The sequence below is a fragment of the Chrysemys picta genome, chromosome 2 (genome assembly GCF_011386835.1).
Source record: "Chrysemys picta bellii isolate R12L10 chromosome 2, ASM1138683v2, whole genome shotgun sequence".
Lineage (NCBI taxonomy): Eukaryota > Metazoa > Chordata > Testudines > Emydidae > Chrysemys > Chrysemys picta.
Window position 1 is genome coordinate 39373687 of NC_088792.1, and position 19482 is coordinate 39393168.

Genomic DNA, 19482 nt, shown 5'->3' on the forward strand with positions numbered 1-19482 from the left:
ATTAATTGTGCAGAGATGGTTTGTATATTTACAAATGATTGGATTTGAATCCAATCCTTCCCATCTAGTATTGCCAATTGCAGTTCACTTTTTAATATCACCTGTTTTGAGTTCCATATAAAACATATATTAATATAACTTTAACTTAAAATTGACAAAATGAAAGAAATAAAATGCAGTTCTCCTTCACTGTTCCCCAGGCTACAGGTAGAATATTTGCATAGTTCTGTGCCACATTGGTGGCTGGCTATTAGCACAGAGTGCACTTTTGGTATAGTTTGTGTAACTAATATCAACAATAATATCATAGCTCTGTGTTGTATTCATAGTATAAAGTGGTGAGTTAAGGACTGGCTTGAACTGCAATTTCCTTCCTTTTGCCTGTTTCTTTTTTTTAGTGGTGCTAGCACTAAAAGCTACTTGACAGATAGCAACTAGTTAGAGAAACATCAGCTTCAGTACTTTAAGTCAAGTGTCAGCAATTACAAACCTAGGTTATAATGGAAATGATAGATGGCTCTTAACTACAGTGTTATTAGAAAAAAGCACTATAATAGCCTGAGAAGCACAATAGAACTCCTATTTCACAAACTAATTGGGGTTCAATGATTTCATAAAATCAAAATGTTCATAAAATTAAACATCTCAAAATTGCAGTAGGTGTGATGCATAAGTTGCAGTATGGAGCACTTCATTGCTTTCTTTTTGTCCTTCGAATAAATGTACTTCAAGCATCAGAATGTGAGTGGTTGTCTATCTGTTCTTCGGATACATCACTTTTATGATGTGGTTTAGTCATTTTTTTTTCTCCCACTGAGAAAAATGGTTTGTATAACTGGTTGTTCATAAAATTGGGGTTCGTAAAATTGAGATTCCACTAGTATGCTCTTGTTGTTAAAGGCGCAGGGCAAGGAGACAAGAGATCTGGGTTCTGATCCTGGTTCTCCACAAGCTTCCTGTCTGATCTTGGACAAGTCACTTTACTTTTTCTTCACATGCTTGCTCATGTCAGTTCCATTCTAGGTGTGTGTGTGTGCATGCCCACGTGCACAGTTGTTGGAATTTTTTGCTTAGTGGTATCCGTAGGGCTGGCTGTGGCGCCCTCTGGAGTGCCGCGCGCATGCACCACTATATGAGGCGCCACCGGCCCTACGCCCTCTCAGTTCCTTCTTACTGCCAATGATGGTTGGTCAGAGCACCTTCCTCTTGCCTCCCAAGTGGATAGAAGTTTTTCCTAGTACCTACTTGTCTTCCCTTTGTATATTGTTGTTTACGGTAGTTAGTTAGTAATTAGGTGTTAGATTGTAAGAGTTAGTAAGTTAGAGTCATTGCAGGGACTTTGCCCCAGGGTGGGGCATGCCCGGGTCTCTGGGTTTCAAGGCCTGCTCAGCCTGTAAAGGCCTATGCTGTTAGCAACCCCTATAGCAGCTGCCTAAAGTGCTTGAGAGAGTCACACATGAAGGACAAGTGTCAAATTTGTAAGAACTTTCAACCCAGAACTCAAAGGGAGCAGGACATTCACTTACGGGGCCCTCCTCATAGAGGCTGTACTTTGCCCGGTGTCAGAGCCTGCCTGCTCTGACGTCACGCCTAGTACCTTGGCGTCAGTGAGGAGTGCACTGTCAGTATTGTTCTCTGTCTGGCAATACTCTCCTTCACCAGTGCGCAAGAAGCACCTGAAAAAGCAAGGCTCCCCAGCACAAAGCAAGGAAGGTCGGGGACATTGGGCAAAGGACCCAGTTTGGGCTGCCTGCCGACTCCAGAGCCTCACAGGGGGTATCTCTCCACTTGGACCCCAGGTCCTCCAGGGATTCGCCTCTGACTCCTGGGAGCGGTAGGGGACCTAGGCACCTGGTACTGCCTTTGACGTCTGAAGCGGCTAAGGACCAACCTCGCCTGTGCTGCGGATGGCATTGGATGTGGCTAAGGCTCCCCTCTCTAAGGGCAAGCCAGTCATGAGACCACCTCAGAGGGCAGTTGAATACAGTCGGTCTCTGGAGCAGAGGCAGTGTGCCCCGACTCCATGACCAAGATCCCCGACTCCATGACCGAGGACTCGGAGATGGCCTAAGTTGCCAGCACCAAGATCCCAGTCTCCACCAGTGTGACGCAGATCGCCCACGGTGAGGCATTGGTCTCCATATGCCCAGCACTGATCATCCTCCCGCCATCTGACGCCCTAGTGTCTGTCTGTGCATTGTTCCCTGCCGGTACAGGTCCATTCACCTTCGTGGCACCGGTCCTCAGAGAGGCATCGTTCACCTTATTCAAGACACCGCTCCCCCGCGCATAGGGTCAGCCACCAAATGCAGGTGTCCACAGCCCCGCCTTGGTCACTGGAAGGGGACTTGTTCAGATCAGAGTGGGACTTTAGCTCCTTGCCGAGGCAGCACTGATCCCTGTGGGCTCCGGAAAGCATCATGGCTCTCACAGTGCCGACATGGCAGCAGAGCCAGTGGCCAGCCCAATGGCCCTATTGGAACACGTGGGGCATGCCGGTGATGCCAATGCCCTTATCGCACCAGTCCTCCCTTCTTGCTTTGGAGAAGCAGCCCCCTGCACCGACGGTACTGGGCTGAGTACATGTTGCAATATTGGAGGCCCAGGAGCAGGTGCTCACTGCAAGGACTTGGGCCAGGAGTTTACTGACATCTTGGAGGAATGTACCACAGTGGCCTGGAACTCCCTCCAGATGGCCTGGGATGCTGACAATTCGGTGGCCGGGGTCATCATCTTGGCCGTAGTTATGAGGCGCAGTTCCTGGCTGCAATCCTTCATCCAGGACCTTCCCTTTGACAGAGGAGACAGATGCGAGGCTGCATGGACTCAAGGACAGTCGAGCCACCTTCTGCTCGCTAGGCCTGCATATGCCACAAACAGCGAAGAAACAGTTCAGACCTCCTAGGCCTTGGCCTCCTCAGCAGGGCTCCTCTAGGAGAAGGGACAGAGACAGAAGATTCAGTCTCCCTCACCCTCCACTTCCCGTTCGCCCACTCATCCTGGCCCAGCGAAACACCAGCAGGGCCAGAAGCACTCATTTTGAGGGTGCGCTTGTGAGGACGCCCCAGTCAGTTCTCAGAGTCCATCTTCCTACTCCTTCCTTAACCGCCTGTGTCCCTTCCGGTCAGCATGGTCGCGAGTAACCTCGGACTATTGGATGCTCAGCATTATATCTTTGGGATACACCCTGCAATTCTCATTTTGGATCACCGACTGCATCAAGTTTATATGAACAGGAGAAAATGCCACCTCTGACAATGATAACCGCTCATTCAATCAAGGCGCAAGCTTCATCAGCAGCCTTCCTTGTCCAGGTGCCAGTTCAAGATATCTGCAGGGCCACAACCTCGTTGTCCATCCACATGTTCACATCCTTTTATGCGCTTACTCAGCAGGCCCGGGACGCTGCTGGCTTGGTACTGCAAGCCACATGACCGTGAACTCCAAGCCGACCTCGAGGGAGACTGCTTGTGAGTCACCTAGAATGGAATCAATATGAGCAAGCACTCAAAGAAGAAAAAATGGTTGCTACCTTTCATAACTGTTGTTCTTCAAGACGTGTTGCTCATGTCCATTCCATTACCCATCCTGCTACTCCTCTGTTGGAGTTGCTAGAAAAAAGGAACTGAGAATGCATAGGGCCAGCGGCACCTTATATACCAGCGCATGAGCACGGCACTCCAGAGGACGCCATGACTGGCCTACAGATAAGGCAAAAAAGTCCGACAACTGTGCACGTGAGTGCGCACACGTCTGGAATGGAATGAACATGAACAACACCTCTCGAAGAACAACAGTTATGAAAGGTAGGTAACAGTTTTTTCTTTGTTTTTGCTTCTCCATCTGTAAAATAGCATTTATGTTTATGTAGAGTGAGGCAAATTCAACAGGCCAGGTATTTAACCTGGTTTAAGTCCCCTATATATTGCTCCAGTGACTCAAGATTTAAAGCTGCATGCTCTCATTGTAATGCCAGCTGCTCCCCAAGCCCCTGACCATAGGGTGCTTGTCAAGATGATACTGGGCCATGGGATAGTCTCTAGGGCAGGGGTGAGCAAACTTTTTGGCCCGAGGGCCACATCTGGGTATGGAAATTGTATGGTGGGCCATGAATGCTCATGGTTCCCGGCCAATGGGAGCTGCAGGGGCAGCGCTTGGGGCGGGGCAACTTGTGGAACCCCGTGGCTGCCCCTATGCGTAGGAGCTGGAGGGGGAACATGCCACTGCTTTTGGGAGCCACGCAGAGCCACAACATGTGCGGAACAGGGCAAGCCCTGGACCCCGCTCCCCGCTGGAAGCTCAAGGGCCAGATTAAAACATCTGAAGGGCTGGATGCAGCCCCAGGGCCATAGTTTGCCCACCCCTGCTCTAGGGGAATATTTCAGCCAGCATAAGTTAGAACAACCATGTGACCACTTTAACTTGTGCCTGTGGCCAGTTTAGCCCACAGCCACCCCAAGATTGGTCAAGGAGAGGAGTAATAGTGACTTGGAGACACCCTTTTCTTCCTCCCCAAGTGAGGATCCAGCCGAATATTATTAAAGGTCTTTGAAGTCTTATACAGAAGACTATGTGCAAGTGCAAAGTGTTGACTATTATTTAACGTTATCGCTAGCAACAAAAAAATCCGTCTCAAGAGTGATATTTGTGGATGCTTTAGGGTGCATCGCACTTCATATTTTTTCTGCCCCCCAGCAAATTTGAGAGTTTATTGAATCAGCTTTCCATGGCCTAAAGAGCTGCAATTTGGTATTCTTTTAGGTAAGTGGAACTTGGTTATTTTATTTTTTGGAGCATTAATCTATTTATGATAATTACCATGTTTTATATATTAAGTATTAACAATGGGAAATGTGTTTTTCCTCTGAGTACAATGCAAAAAACTACTTATAAATATGAGTGCTACAGTGGTGAAAGGAATGCTCTGAGTCCCAGTTATCTAGTTTAAATATAAGTACAAATCCCACTGAATTCATTGGGAATTACTTGCATACAACAGTATGAGATAATCTGGTCCTAGGAATTTATATAAACCAGTCCCCAAAAAGTTATATTGAAGTAAATTGCCATTCCAGTGTCCAGCATTGTTTTGAAAAAGGAATAATTAAAAGCTTTAAAAGCACTTTTTGAGACATGCTAATGTATAAGTAAATTATATTTTTGATAAAGTAGAATGGATTTATGTAATTTTCATTTTTGTAAATGATGCAACAAAATCATGGGCAGTGAGTGGAGCCCCCATTTGGGGAGACTCCGCCCCTTCCATGCCCCCCCCCCCCCCCCCCAGCAGCCAGAACCCTATAGCTCCTGGCCCACCACAGCTGGAACCCTGAGGACCCCCGCCCAGAGGAGCCCTGAGCGTCCCACCCTTGGCCGGAGGAGTCCCAGGCCAACTGAAGCCCCGAGGGCCCCACCCCACCTGCCCAAAGGAGCCCTGGACCTGCCGCAGCCACACCTCTCCTCGCCAGACCCCAAGCCACTGCAGGGAAAAGCCTCTCACTCTCCTCCAAAGAAGCTTTTCATATGCCCTATGCAGGTTCCTGGGCGGCTGAGGAGGTGGTATCTGCTACTCAGCATCCTGGGTTAATCAGTAATCTCCCTGGAGTATGGGCAGGGGGCATAATAAATCAAAAACTTCCCCCGCAAACCCCGCAACTGGGGATCTGGTGGCTGTGGCAGCACCAGAGGAGGCAGAGCCTCCCCTCGCCTCTTATACCCACTGCCCATCAGCAAAATTAAATCAATTTAGAAAAAAATCCCACTTTTTTTGTAATTTTATCACTGTAAATTATTGTGGACCATGCATAACTAGTTCTTCGAAAGTATTACCATGTTTAATCTATGTTTGCAGTGTTGTTGTAGCCATGTTGGTTCCAGGATATTAGAAAGACAAGGTGGGTGAGGTAATATCTTTTATTGGACCAACTTCTGTTGGTGAAAGAGATGAGCTTTCAAGCTACAAAGAGCTGTTAGTCCAGACCTGAAGAAGAGCTCCATGTTGCTTGAAAGCTGGTCTCTTTCACCAACAGAAGTTGGTCCAATAAAAGATATTACCTTACTAACATCCTGGGACCAAACCAGCTAGAATAACATTGCAAACAACGTATTCTAAGGTGCCCTTCAAGGTGAAGTGGGCCATTAACATTGTTATAGTCATAGGATATAAAAGGGACGTGTGTGGATTACAGATTTTTGTAATAAGCCATAAATCAGTGTCTTTATTAAGACCATCTAGAAAATATATTAATTTAAGCTCCCACACTTATCTTTTGAAGGTGTTGTGCAGGTTTCATTTGAGGATGAGAACTGAGAGGTCAAATATGGAATGATTGTTTTGTGAAAAGTGTTCACCCACAGGTGATGTGGTGTTTTTCTTTTTTCATTTTTCTTTACAAGTTCAGTGATTGACTGGTTTCACCCACATAGTTATTGGGGCATTTAGTGCACTGTATGAGGTACATCACATGTGATAGGCATGTGTAGGACCTTTGGATCTTGAAAGGTGTGTTGTGGGGGTATTAATCATTGTAGCAGAGGAGATATGTCTGCAGGTTTTGCATCTGTTATGGCAGGGTCTGTTGCTGCTTTGAGTTGAGTTGACTTGCATCTGAAGAAGTGAGGTTCTTACCCACGAAAGCTTATGCTCCCAGTACTTCTGTTAGTCTCAAAGGTGCCACAGGACCCTCTGTTGCTTTGAGTTGGGGGTCCTGGGCTATAGGGAGCTTGCTTCTGATGATCAACTGGGTGAGGTTGGGGGGTTGTTTGAAGGCCAGAAGAGGGGTTCAGGAAATAGTTCTTTCAGGAAGTATGGGTTGTAATTGTTTCATGACATGCCTTATGGGTTCCATTGTAGGAGTGGTAGGTGCCAACTTGAGTTTTGTGGTCAGAGGGTGTTTTTTTTCCCTATGTTGAAGCAGGTTTTCTCAGAGTATTTGGGTGGCCCATTCCATGAGGTGGTCTGCTTCTCTTGTGGAGCATCTTTGGTGAAAGTGGTTTTAAGTGTTTTAAGGTGTGTATCCCGAACTTTCTCGTCAGAGCATATTCTGTGGTATCTGAGGTCCTGGCCGTAGATAACAGATTTCTTGGTGTGTTTGAGGTGATTACTGGTAAGTGTGGTGATCCGTGGATTTTTTTGTATATAGTCATTTGTAGGGTTCCATTGTTGAAGATGGTATGAGAATGTTCTAGAGAGTGTTTGATGGCTGGGTGGTGGTTATTGAAGTTGCGGTGGAAATCTATGAGGGAGTTTAAATCGTCTGCTCATAGGATGAAAATATCATTGATGAATCTCATGTATATTATTGGTTTCATGGTGTATTTGTCCAGAGATTCTTCCTCAATGTGGCCCATGAGGAGGTTGCCATATTGGGGAGCCATGCTAGTACCCAGGGCTGTTCCCAGGGTTTGGACAAAGTGTTTTTTGTTGAGTGTAAAATTGTAATGGGTGAGGATGAAGTGGGTGAGTTTGGCAATGTGTTAACACATTTAAAAGTGCCTTCATCAAACAAGGAAACTCCAACCAGAGTAGTAGATCACATAATGGAACAGGCCACCCAAATTCACATTAAGGATGTCATCAAATCCTTCCCCAACAACTCTAAGAGAAACTCTACACCTCATCCCCGATAAATCTATCACAGGGACCTTCTGCATGCTTCCCAAGATACACAAACACGGGAACCCAGGCAGATCCAGCATATCTGCCCATGGCACTCTTACTGAAGGAATATCAGGACTCATAGAAAACATGCTCAACCCACTTACCACGCAAAGGGCCACCTTCTTTCAGAAACTCCACAGCATTAACAACCTCCTTCAGAACACCATCCTTGCCTCCATGGATGTCCCCTCTACACACCGACATCCCTCACAACAGTGGTATTGCTGCCTGCCTCAAATATCTACAAGACAATCGACCACACTCAGATATCCATCCCAAGCATATTGCCAAACTCATTTTTAATTGTTTTTGCTGAAATCTATACTGGTTCTTTAGATAACACTAAATCAGTTTTTGTTTGAACAATGAAAAATTTTCTCTATTAAAGTGTTCTTGTTGAAATATTAAAATTGAACTGTGAACAATGATGAAGATAAAATCCAGGGTTTCATATGACTTGATTTGAGAAGCTGTGTACAAAAGAAATGATTTAAGAAGCAAAAGAAATGCTCGAAGAATTGCTAGTTCATGCAGTATTTTTAAGTACATCAGATATTGGATGAAATCCTATAAAAATGTAAAGTACATTTGTTACCAAGTATACTACAGCATTACTAAACCAGGTGTTTGCCGCAGTGACATATGATATATATTTTTCAGCAGATCAGAGGAAAGAGATGTTTTTATCATCTTGTCACTGTTGTCATGACAACTATATATCCTAGTTAAATAGAATGTCTGTAAGAATCCAACCTTCCCTTGCCTAATTATTACCAGCTATTACATTTTTCGTGCATTTTCTTCTGTGCCCTAGATCAACACTGGAGAACTGTTAAGTTGCTCGCTGGAATTACAACCACAAGCTTAATTACAGGCTTTTGTGGTCCAGAGAGCCCTTGGTACAAGGTTCTTTGCTACATTAAAGCCATTTCAATACAGGGTTATTACACCTTTATTTCTAACTCAATGCAACTGTATTACGAAATATTTTATTTATAATATTTAGTACATTAAAACAGATTTGTTACACAGGGCAGCTTTATGGAAAGAATGAGCTGTATGTAATCAGATTCTATCTTTTTTTAATATTTTGTATAATTTTGGAATGTACATTAAATATATTTTGTAGCTGGCCTTCCGCATCAGTGCTAAATTATTACAGTATTGTTGGGGTATGATTGTCTTAACCTATTGTTCCCTGGATGACTGGTTAAGTGGGAAGTCTAACCGTGAAGCTCTGTGTGTGCATTTTAATTCCTTCTTAAAAGAGGAAGCGTTTCCTGAATGCAAGGAATATGTGTAACTTCAGGGTTTCTTTAAAAAAAAAAAATCTTGTTGGCACAGTTCATTGTTTAGAAAAAAAAATTTCTAACTGAAAATCATTTATAGATCAGGCATATAGTAGTTTTAAGGACATTGTTAAATGACCCGATCTGTTTTCAAACTAGTACGATTTTATGTTTAGTTTTCGCTAAGGTTGAAAATACTTAGAAATGTATATTATGACATAACTTTACCATCCATAGGTGGTGACTTGCTTATCTTTTCTTCCTAAAAGGTATTATAGCCCTGATACATATTTTCATCATCAGAGTCTCAAATTACATTTTTACCATATTAAAGATCCTTGTGAAGTTTCTCTTATTACAGTCTCTACCTTTATCTTCTCTGTTTTAGGAAGTCTTCTGAAGACAAGTAAGCATGATATTGTCTGTATACCAAGAGGATAACTATGATTTTAAATAATTGTTAATAATGATGGATTAACATAAGCAGTATACATCACTTCAACATATAGAATCATTTTCTCAAGTATCATTATAACTGGAAATGTTCCAAAGTAGTACTGCTTTCAAATATATGTACATGTGAGATTACAGCTGCCATCACAGGCTTCTTTCATGAAAGTTCATTTTCATTCGATACCATGGGCTGAATCTGACAAAAAAAATTGCTACAGGACTGTAATGAAGACATAGAAACTCTGAAAAAGTCCAATTAAAACCAAGCCGGCAAACTGAGTTTCTGCTAATTAGCTCCAGGAGTGAAGAGATCTGGGTAGTAGCTCAGGCACTTATTGAATCGGAGTGACAAAGCAGATTTGCATGTGTCAGTGTGTTATTATACTCTCTACTCCAGTTAATGTATGTCTTAAGTAAAATATTAGAATATTCAAACACAAAAAATACAGCCAGTCAAGAAAAACGTTCCCAACAAAGTCCAAGAGGAGGAAACCATGTATGGCTTGAAATCATGTATGGCTTAAGCTTCTAGAAGAAAAGTTACAAAATGAGTGAGGGTTACAAGCTGTAAAAAGCGACAGAGTCCTGTGGCACCTTATAGACTAACAGATGTATTAGAGCATAAACTTTTGTGGGTGAATACCCACTTCGTCAGACGCATGTGGTGGAAATTTCCAGAGGCAGGTATAAATATACAGGCAAGAATCAGTCTAGAGATTGCCTCTGGAAATGTCCACCATGTGCATCTGACGAAGTGGGTATTCACCCACGAAAGCTTCTGCTCCAATACGTCTGTTAGTCTATAAGGTGCCACAGGACTCTTTGTCGCTTTTTACAGATCCAGACTAACATGGCTACCTCTCGGTTACAAGCTGGTGGATCTAATTATAACAGAAACAAAATTTACAGGTAAAGCGTTAATTTTCCCTTTGTGCTTCATGGAGTCCATCAGTTAGGCAATTGGGTTCTAAATAGCAATGGCGCAAGAAAACTCATGAGAGAAACATATCCAACATAGATGCCCTAGATCCCAGAGATTAATTCACAGAGAGTCCATCAGTTGAAGTTCCCATATCAAGTCCATAATTTTATATGTATGATAGGGATTCCCAAACTGCAGTCAGGTACATCTTTTCTAAAATGACAGATTACTTTAAAGCCTATTTGAGTGTGCTCTGACTGAAAGGGGAAAGGGAAAGTCTTCTGCTTTATAAGATTAGCTGATAGGTTTTTATTTTCTATCTGTTTGTATTGGTTCCAATAATCCTTTCTTTTTAATGGGGTCTGCAAACAAATTAAGTGTTGTTAGCCCTGAAAGATACCAAGGTGAGATTCTCGAGTCCTCATTATACTGAATGTCATAGCTTTTCCTTAGAAGAAAGTGGATCTGAACAAGATGCAGATTTTGTGAAGGAGAGGAGTTAGATGCAGTACCTGACCTTCCTTTTTTGCTTAGTTTGAATAGATTTAGAGGAGGAGGAGCTAGAGCAGGGGTAGTCAATATGCAGACCACGGGCCAAATGTGGACCGCCAGATGCTTTTGAACGGACCCCAATTTTTTTATTTATTTATTCTTATTTTATTGTTTTTATCTTTTTAATTATTTTCTTTGGAGTCTAGACCTTGATTAGACCTTGACCAAGAAATTTGGACCTTGACAAAAAATAGACTACCCCTGAGCTAGAGTCCCTATTCAGTTCCTCTTTCTGCTTCTGATGTACAGGATGTGGCTGATTCATTTTCCATGAAAACCTCATTGAGCAGCCAAGTCAAATGAAAATTTAATTTTCTAGACCCTTTTCGAGAAGCATGAAGCCTAGAGGGTTTTTAGCTTCTTGTGCAGATGGTGAGTTGCCATCCCCTCAAACAGGATGGAGCTCTATCAAAACCAGAGACCTTAGGAGAATGAAATCTCTGGATTTCACAGTTGGATCAGAGGAATTTGTTGAGACCACTGTGATATACAGTGTTCCATAACTTATGACATATTTTGCATCTTCTTCTGAAGTAGTTACTCCAAATGCCATTTTGCAAGAAAACTGGTTAAAACATTGCGAAATGTTTCAGCAATGCAGATTGGAGTGAAAGGGGGCAAAGTAGTGTCACACTCTGATACTAATACACCCCAATATAACGCTGTCCTCGGGAGCCAAAAAATCTTACCGCGTTATAAGTGAAACCACGTTATATCGAACTTGCTTTGATCCGCTGGAGCGCGCAGCCCCGCCACTCCCAGAGCGCTGCTTTACCACGTTATATCTGAATTCGTGTTATATTGGGGTAGAGGTGTAGTTGAAGTTGTTGATTGCTCCATTTGCCTGTTTTTTATTCTCCTTTAGCATGTGTATTATGGTAGTGCCTAACGGTCCTAACTAACATCAGGGCTCCTTTGGGCTAGACACTGTTTTAATGAATATGCACATAGCCACCCACCTATCTGAACTGGTGATATCTAGTTCATTGGAAATTCATTTATTTGCTTTCCCATGACACAGACACCAGACAGTTTTAAAATTTGAATCTAATGTGCTTTTAAAAATAAAATTCTGACTTCCATTGATTTAACAAAGTCTTTGTTAAAGAACGTTCACAAAACAGTATAAAAATTATATTGGCTCTAGAGCACAAGACATTTTTGATGAATGGAATGTTAATGATTTTACAGTGTTGTTGTAGCTGTATTGGTCCCAGGATTTTAGAGAGAGAAGGTGGGTAAGATAGTATCTATATTGGACAAACTTCTCTTGGTGAAAGAGACAAACTTTCAAGCTACACAGAACTCTTCTTCAGACCTGGAAGTTCAAAAGCTTGTATTTTTCACCAAGATAAGTTGGTCCAATAAAAGACATTACCATACCCACCTTGTCATGTTAATGATGTGACAGATACAAGGTTATAGTTACACTTTATCTAAAAAGGACCATCTACTGGATTTCTTTTGTTAATGTTAATTTGTATTTCATATTCATGAGAGGCTTAAACAAACTGGCAGTCCTAGAACACCTGCTTTCTTCCTGTAATTAGGGTGCTGATAGCCAAGCCATGAACTTTCTTGCCTAGCGTTGCCAGTAATCCCCAGTCTGATAGATGGGTCTTTCTAGAAGTGAGAAGTAATTGAATCTCAATGCTTACCAAGTTCTTGTGTACTGTCTGAAAAGAGACCACCAGCTGTGTTGAATTAATTGTACTTATTTCCGTGATGTGTACTTCTCTTCAGTGAGAACGGAACTGAAAATGCCACACTCATTTCAGGGGAAAACCGTGGGTTGATTTTGAACTAGATCCCCGATGAAAGTGAGAGAATATGAATTACTCTGTTAAAGCTATCTGACTCTTCTTTTATTGAATTTTAAATGGAGCATTGCAAATAGTGCAGTATTCATAACCTAAAGTGTTGTTTCTGTGCTGATCAACTTTCCCTACACAACTCAGTGAAAATATTTTGTCCCTTAACCTCCAACACCCCTGCTAGTTAAGTCCGGGTCTCTCCTGTGCAAAGTCCTAGTATATGAAGTTGAAGAGAGTTATAGCATTTCTGGTGCCTTCTCCTGGGCAAGCCCAACGGCTGCTGTTTTGTGAAGTAGTGTCACAATGTGCTCATTTCTTTAACCCAAAGATATTTGGGGTTGTCGCCAAAAGTGGCGTTAGGGAATCTCATGAGCAAGCCTGCCAAATTGATATCACATGCTTAATGACAGGGCGGAGAGACTAACTGTGATAAAATACTTAGTGTATTATGGACAAGAATGAGACCACCAAACTCATTTTTATTTGCAAATTATTTTGAGTCCAAGTCTTCAGATGTGTAGGACTTATGATTTACCTGTGATCTACTCCCCAAATGAGCATCTTTTCATAAAAGATGTCTGGTAGTGGAGCAGTGAGGTGGCAAGGTGCCAGACACCCAAAACAAATTATTTGACAGAAAATATTGGGTAGACAAATAGGCAAATAATGGCTCTAAATGTTTGAGATTGACAAATCCATTTTAGTGGTATATAAACCATATAATTCACTTGCTAAAATAGTAAAACATATTATTTGTGTACAATTTATAAGCTATAAGGTAAAGACCTGAAACAGGTGCAAGTTATTTGCTGCAAATACTGTAACTCTATAGTAAATCTAGCAGAGACACAATTATTTTAATTTTGCTGTATATGCTTCAGCAAAATAACAAGAATTCTTAAGACTAAATTTAATCAAGTAGGGAATTAGGATAGCTCTAAGTTGGGGTTTGGAGCAGTGCAACTTCTCCTCATAACATTTGAATGGGTTAGTATTGTTTACTGCCCCAACGAATATATTTTCCTTTTTTTATGTGCACACAACTCCCATTGATATTATTGAGAGTTATGCACACATACAGCGAGAAGAATAGAACCTGATTTTGCAATGGCATGATACATGTATGAAAAGCATTGTGGTACACACCACTTAGTAGGTCCGTAAGAGTAAATGCCAGGGTTTTTTTGCTTGTTTGTTTTTTAAATCCCTGTGCAATTGGGTTGTGCTAAATTGATGGTGATTTTATGCCAGAAAGTCTTTCTGGATTGCAGTATTTATAGTGGAAAGTGTTACCTTACCTGGGCACGTTTTTGTGGTTAAACTGTGGGAAAACAACCTTTATGATCATTTGTGATATAATAAATAGTGTCAGGGTTTAATTCAGGCTTTATTTCACGTCCGTATCTCTAGTTTGGCTGTTTTTTACTAAAACAAGTAAAACTAGCAAAAATAAGAGCTACATAAATGACAGCTGCCACATCACACATACTAATCCTAGCTTATTAGAATACCTTACAGAAGTAACTTTAGCTGTTATTGACCACCACCCTGCAGGAAATTAACAAACCCCTCCACATTTTAAACTATGCAGTCTTCATTTTCCTTAACAAAACTCTCTCTGAGCTGTATCTGAATGAGCTTAATTGCCAAAGAGTTGCTTCTCTGTCACTTTGTTGGTTGACACATTATGCAGCAGAGCCCTGTGTTTTTAGTGGGCGGCCTGCATGTGATAGTGTCTGCCTGCTGCCATCTGTCCCCTGGAGACTGTCACACTGAATAGATTATAGCTGTGGTAATGTGTTGTGGCATGATTTTCCCTCCACTCCCTTAGAAAATGTAATTTTGGCATCTATTTCCTCAATATGACTAGCCATGAGACCCTTCCTCCATTCTCTAGATGTGTGGCTGATGGAAGTCTGCTGAAAGGCCTAGCACATTTGAATGAGCTAGGTAGGGGCTAGGCCCTATAAAAACTATGGTTGATCCTGTACCTTCAGAAATAAAAACAAATACGTGTAAGTAAATCAACTTGTGGTTATGCTAAAGAAAAGGTGATCTTGTTATGGAGAAACCATTGCAGGAAAACCACAATTAATATGTAATTACTGTTGCATCAGAACTCTGAATAACCACCATTTGTAATGATAACCTTTTAAATAACCTAAACATCCAAGCAGTTCAGAATTTCAAATTTTTGACCATTTGACTTCCATTGGAAAAATAGCAGCTCTTCCTAGGAGAAAGCCCATGCTGGATTTTTGCAAAATTTAGCATTTTTTTTTGGTAATTATTAATATCTTCCCCCTCTGTCTTTTAATTATTTTTGACATCTTTTCTTGCCACATGTATTGAATATGGGGGGAACAATGAAATATTAAAAACCCTGAAAATTAAAATATTTATTTTACAATGCAGAGATTTCCATTCTTCAGCATTTCACTTTGGTATTAGCACAAAAAGTCTGTGACTCATTGCTGTGCTGCATTTCTGTTGTCTTTACCAAGTGCTCTGTATACCAGGAAAGTGAATTGCCATGTCATGTAGCAACTGCTGTAGTTGCTCAGAAAGACATTTATCATGTCTAACTTTTGCAGAAGTGGCCAGTTGTTGTGAGACCCAATTTCAGAGATTTTGGGGCCTAATTTCGAGAGTGCTGAGTACCTACAGCTCCAAAAGAAGTCAGTGGGAGGTGTGAATGCAACACCTCTGGAAATCAGGCCTTATGGGTCTCAATTTGGGCACCTACAATCACTGTCACTCTTAAAATTTAGGAGCTTATCTATTAAAACAGCAGGATAAGTCACTTGAAACCCTTGTGTATTATTAATATGTAAATGCCTTCTGTCTCTGGGTTATAGTAGGTTGGGGGCTGTCTGTTTTTCTAAAGATTAAAAAAATCCAAACATCCTTAATTAATACTTTTTTACTCAGTCACAAATGTTCTGTCTGTTTTTATATCTTTTTCTAATGAAGTACTTTTGTTCCAGACAGCAAATGGGAAGCATATGTTAGCTACAATTACTTTTTAGTATTTTGGGAATTTTACATTAAAAACTTCAAATTCCTTATGTTTTCTGTGTAGATCGGGGTGGGCAAACTAGTTGGCCTGAGGGCCGCATTGGGTTTCAGAAATTATATGGAGGGCTGGTTCCCTGTCCCCTGACGGCCCCCAGAACCCCCACCCCTGACTGCCCCCTGGTGCCCCATCCAAACCCTCCTCTCCTTACTGACTGCCCCCCCCGGAACCCCTGCTTCATCCAACCACCCCTTCTCCCTGACTGCCACCGGAACCCCTGCCCCCATTCAACCCCCCTGTTCCCTGCCCTCTGACCACCCCCACCCCTATCCACACCCCCGGCCCCTGAACTCCCCTGCCCTCTATCCAACCCCCCCCACTCCCTGCCCCCTTACCGTGCTGCCTGGAGCACCGGTGGCTGGTGGAGCTGCTGCCACGCTGCCCGGCTGGAGCCAGCCATACACCATACAGCACAGAGCACCGGATCAGGCCGGACTCTACAGCTGCGCTACCCCAGGAGCTCGCAGCCTGCCGCCCAAATCAAGGACATCGGGGGAGGGGCTGAGGGCTAGCCTCCCAGGTCAGGAGCTCAGAGGATGGGCAAGTGTAGATACAGGCTCCAATAACACATGGGAATCTACTAACCTGGACCCCTGAGATTTTGTAGTTGATCACTTTGGGGGATGCAGTCCAAAGTTGTGTTGTGATGTGCTAGAATTAGGAAAAGAACATCATATTTGAATGATTGTAAAACCAGTTAGCTTTCTTACTTTGAATAAGAACCTTACAATTAAGGTTGTCAAGTGAAGTAAAAAAATAATTTAATTAATTTAATCACCTGTTTATAAAAATTAATTGCGATTAATCACTGTTAAACAATAATAGAATACCATTATTTAAATATTTTTGGATGTTTTCTACATTTTCAAATATATTGATTTCAATTACAACACAGAATACAAAGTGTACAGTGCTCACTTTATATTTATTTTTGATTACAAGTATTTGCAGTGTAAAAAAACAAAAGAAATAGTATTTTTCAATTCACCTACTACAAATACTGTCGTGCAATCTCTTTATCATGAAAGTTAAACTTACAAATGTAGAGTTCTGTACAAAAAAACCTGCATTCAAAAATAAAACAATCTAAAATTTTAGAGCCTACACGTCCACTCAGTCCTACTTCTTGTTCAGCCAATCGCAATAGATAATGCTGCCTGCTTCTTGTTTACAATGTCACCTGAAAGTGAGAATGGGTGTTCTCATGGCACTGTTGTTGCCAGTGTCACAAGATATTTACATGCCAGATGCGCTAAAGATTCATATGTCCCTTCATGCTTCAACCACCATTCCAGGGGACATGCGTCCATACTGATGGCAGGTTCTGCTTGATAACAATCCAAAGCAGTGTGGACCAACGCATGTTCATTTTCATCATCTGAGTCAGATGCCACCAGCAGAAGGCTGATTTTCTTTTTTGGTGTAGTTTCCGCATTGGAGTGGTGCTCTTTTAAGATTTCTGAAAGCATGCTCCACACCTCATCCCTCTCAGATTTTGGAAGGTACTTCAAATTCTTAAATCTTGGGTTGAGTGTTGTAGCTATCTTTAGAAATCTCACATTCACACTTCTTTGGGTTTTTCAGATTTGCAGTGAAAGCGCTCTTAAAATGAACAACGTGCTGGGTCATCGTCCGAGACTGCTATAAGATGAAATATATGGCAGAATGAGGGTAAAACAGAGAAGGGGACATACAATTCTCCCCCAAGGAGTTCAGTCACAAATTTAATTAATGCATCTTTTTTTTTTTTTAACGAGTGCCATCAGCACGGAAGCATATCCTCTGGAATGGTGGCTGAAGCATGAAGGGGCATACAAATGATTAGCATATCTGGCATGTAAATACCTTGCAGTGCTGGCTACAAAAGTGCCATGCAAGTGCCTGTTCTCACTTTCTGGTGACATTATAAATAAGAAGAGGGCAGCAGCATCTCCTGTAAATGTAAATAAACTTGTCTTAGCAATTGGCTGAACAAGAAGTAGGACTGGGTGGACTTGTAGGCTCTGAAGTTTTACTTTTTGTTTTTGAGTGCAGTTATGTAACAAAAAAAATCTATTTGTAAATTGCACTTTCACAAGAAAGAGATTGCACTACAGTACTTGTATGAGGTCAATTGAAAAATACTATTTCTTTTGTTTATGAATTTTACAGTGCAAATATTTGTAATAAAAAATAATATACACTTTGATTTCAATTACAACACAGAATAGAATATATATGAAAATGTAGAAAAACACCCAAAATATTTAATAAATTTCAATTTGTATTCTATTGTTCAGCAGTGAGATTAAAACTGCAATAAATCACAATTAATTTTTTTTTAGTTTATCGCGTGAGTTAACTGCAATTAATCAACAGCCCTACTTGCAATACATTCTTACAGAACAACAGGTGAAATTATTTCCACTAGCAATAAGGCAGCTTCCTTTCCAACAGAGCTGAGCTCAGTGAATTTATACAGAAAAGGTTGGTTCTGAGACTACAAATCTTGACAGTCTTTAATTGTGAATGGTTATACAGACCTTTAAGGAACATGTATTATCTGTATGATCAGGGTATGTTATCTTCTGTAGAGTGTTGGTATGTGTATGTATGTATGTATATTACTGTAGCTGACATAATGCATGAAGCATTTTAAGAATGTATAATGTTTAATATGAAAGGAACATTTTCAGGAAAATGTACTAAAAGTAACATGTATTACATTGTGCAATTGCATTTCATAAAGCAAATGTGAATTGTCCAGACTCTCTGTAGTAGAAAATGTGTGCATCTTTTCTGTATGAACTGTATTTGGACTGAGTGAAGAAGTTTTGTGACAGCTGGTTGGGAGTCTGTGATATCTTAAATGTTAGAACTAGATAGTTTTTCCATAATCTTAGGCTTCATGGCACCCGTTTTAGCCAGTTAATTTCATTAAATCATTTATCTTACATAGTTACTGAATCACAGTGCTTTAATTAAATGTCTTAGACATTTAGGAATAGTTTATTTGAATAGGTCATTTAATTATACTTTATCTGTAAGAAAGTATTAGCTGAGTTAGCAAGGCCATCTGTAATGCCTTTTAGTTCACTCATACTGAATTGTTCAGATAAAGACTTTCAAGTGTTGTCTAAATAAGGAAGAAGTCTTGGTAAGGTTAAGCTTAGTGAAGGACACAAGAGAAGCATACAGCCTAGACAAGTGGTAGAACATAAACCGTTTGCTGCAGCAGTGGACTTTTTCAATTTTTACCCCACTGTTTTTGAAAAATATTAAAAATAAGAATGCCTGTCCTTCAGGATTTCAGGGAGGATGAAAGTGAGGAGGAGGAAGAAGAAAGGGTGGGTGGCAGCGATAACTTTGAAAAGGTGCTTACTTCTTTTTTCACTGTTTTAGTTTAGTGATATTGAAATGCTTTCCCTTTCTTTTATAGGTGTTCCTTAAGCCAGTTATTGAGGACAGAAACATGGAACTGGCCAGAAGATGCACTGAAATTATAAGTGATGTAAGTGACTGTAACAATTTGTCTGTTAATTATATTGCTTGCTTCTAAAGGTTTTATGTGTATTATTCTTATTTCTTCAGATTTATAAAATGTAGGTATAGGTGCCCATCCTAGGTTCTAGATGCCTACTCAATAGATTAAAACATACAAAATAATATAAATGGGCTTCCCAAGAATGTTTATGAGGAAACTCCATTAAAATGTTACAGAATCGCATAAAGGTACT

The 19482-nt window shown here is 41.2% G+C and overlaps 1 protein-coding gene across 18 annotated transcripts in view; it reads left to right on the forward strand.

The window, feature by feature from the left end:
• Positions 1–19482, forward strand: part of NEBL (nebulette) — a 389302-nt gene that overhangs the window by 256005 nt on the left and 113815 nt on the right. For 6 of the 18 annotated variants that reach the window (XR_010598234.1, XR_010598235.1, XR_010598236.1 and 3 more), the window contains exons 1-2: positions 18910–19092; positions 19185–19256. The exons of 2 other annotated variants lie outside the window; for them this stretch is intronic. Coding sequence is in view for 10 of the 16 variants with exons in the window: in XM_065582987.1 (XP_065439059.1) it covers positions 19036–19092; positions 19185–19256 (129 nt within the window). In the remaining 6 variants the exon portion in view is untranslated. Of the gene's footprint in view, positions 1–18908; positions 19120–19184; positions 19257–19482 lie in introns of those variants that run through there. 10 more of the 18 variants (XR_010598237.1, XR_010598238.1, XR_010598239.1 and 7 more) reach the window with 4 other exon arrangements.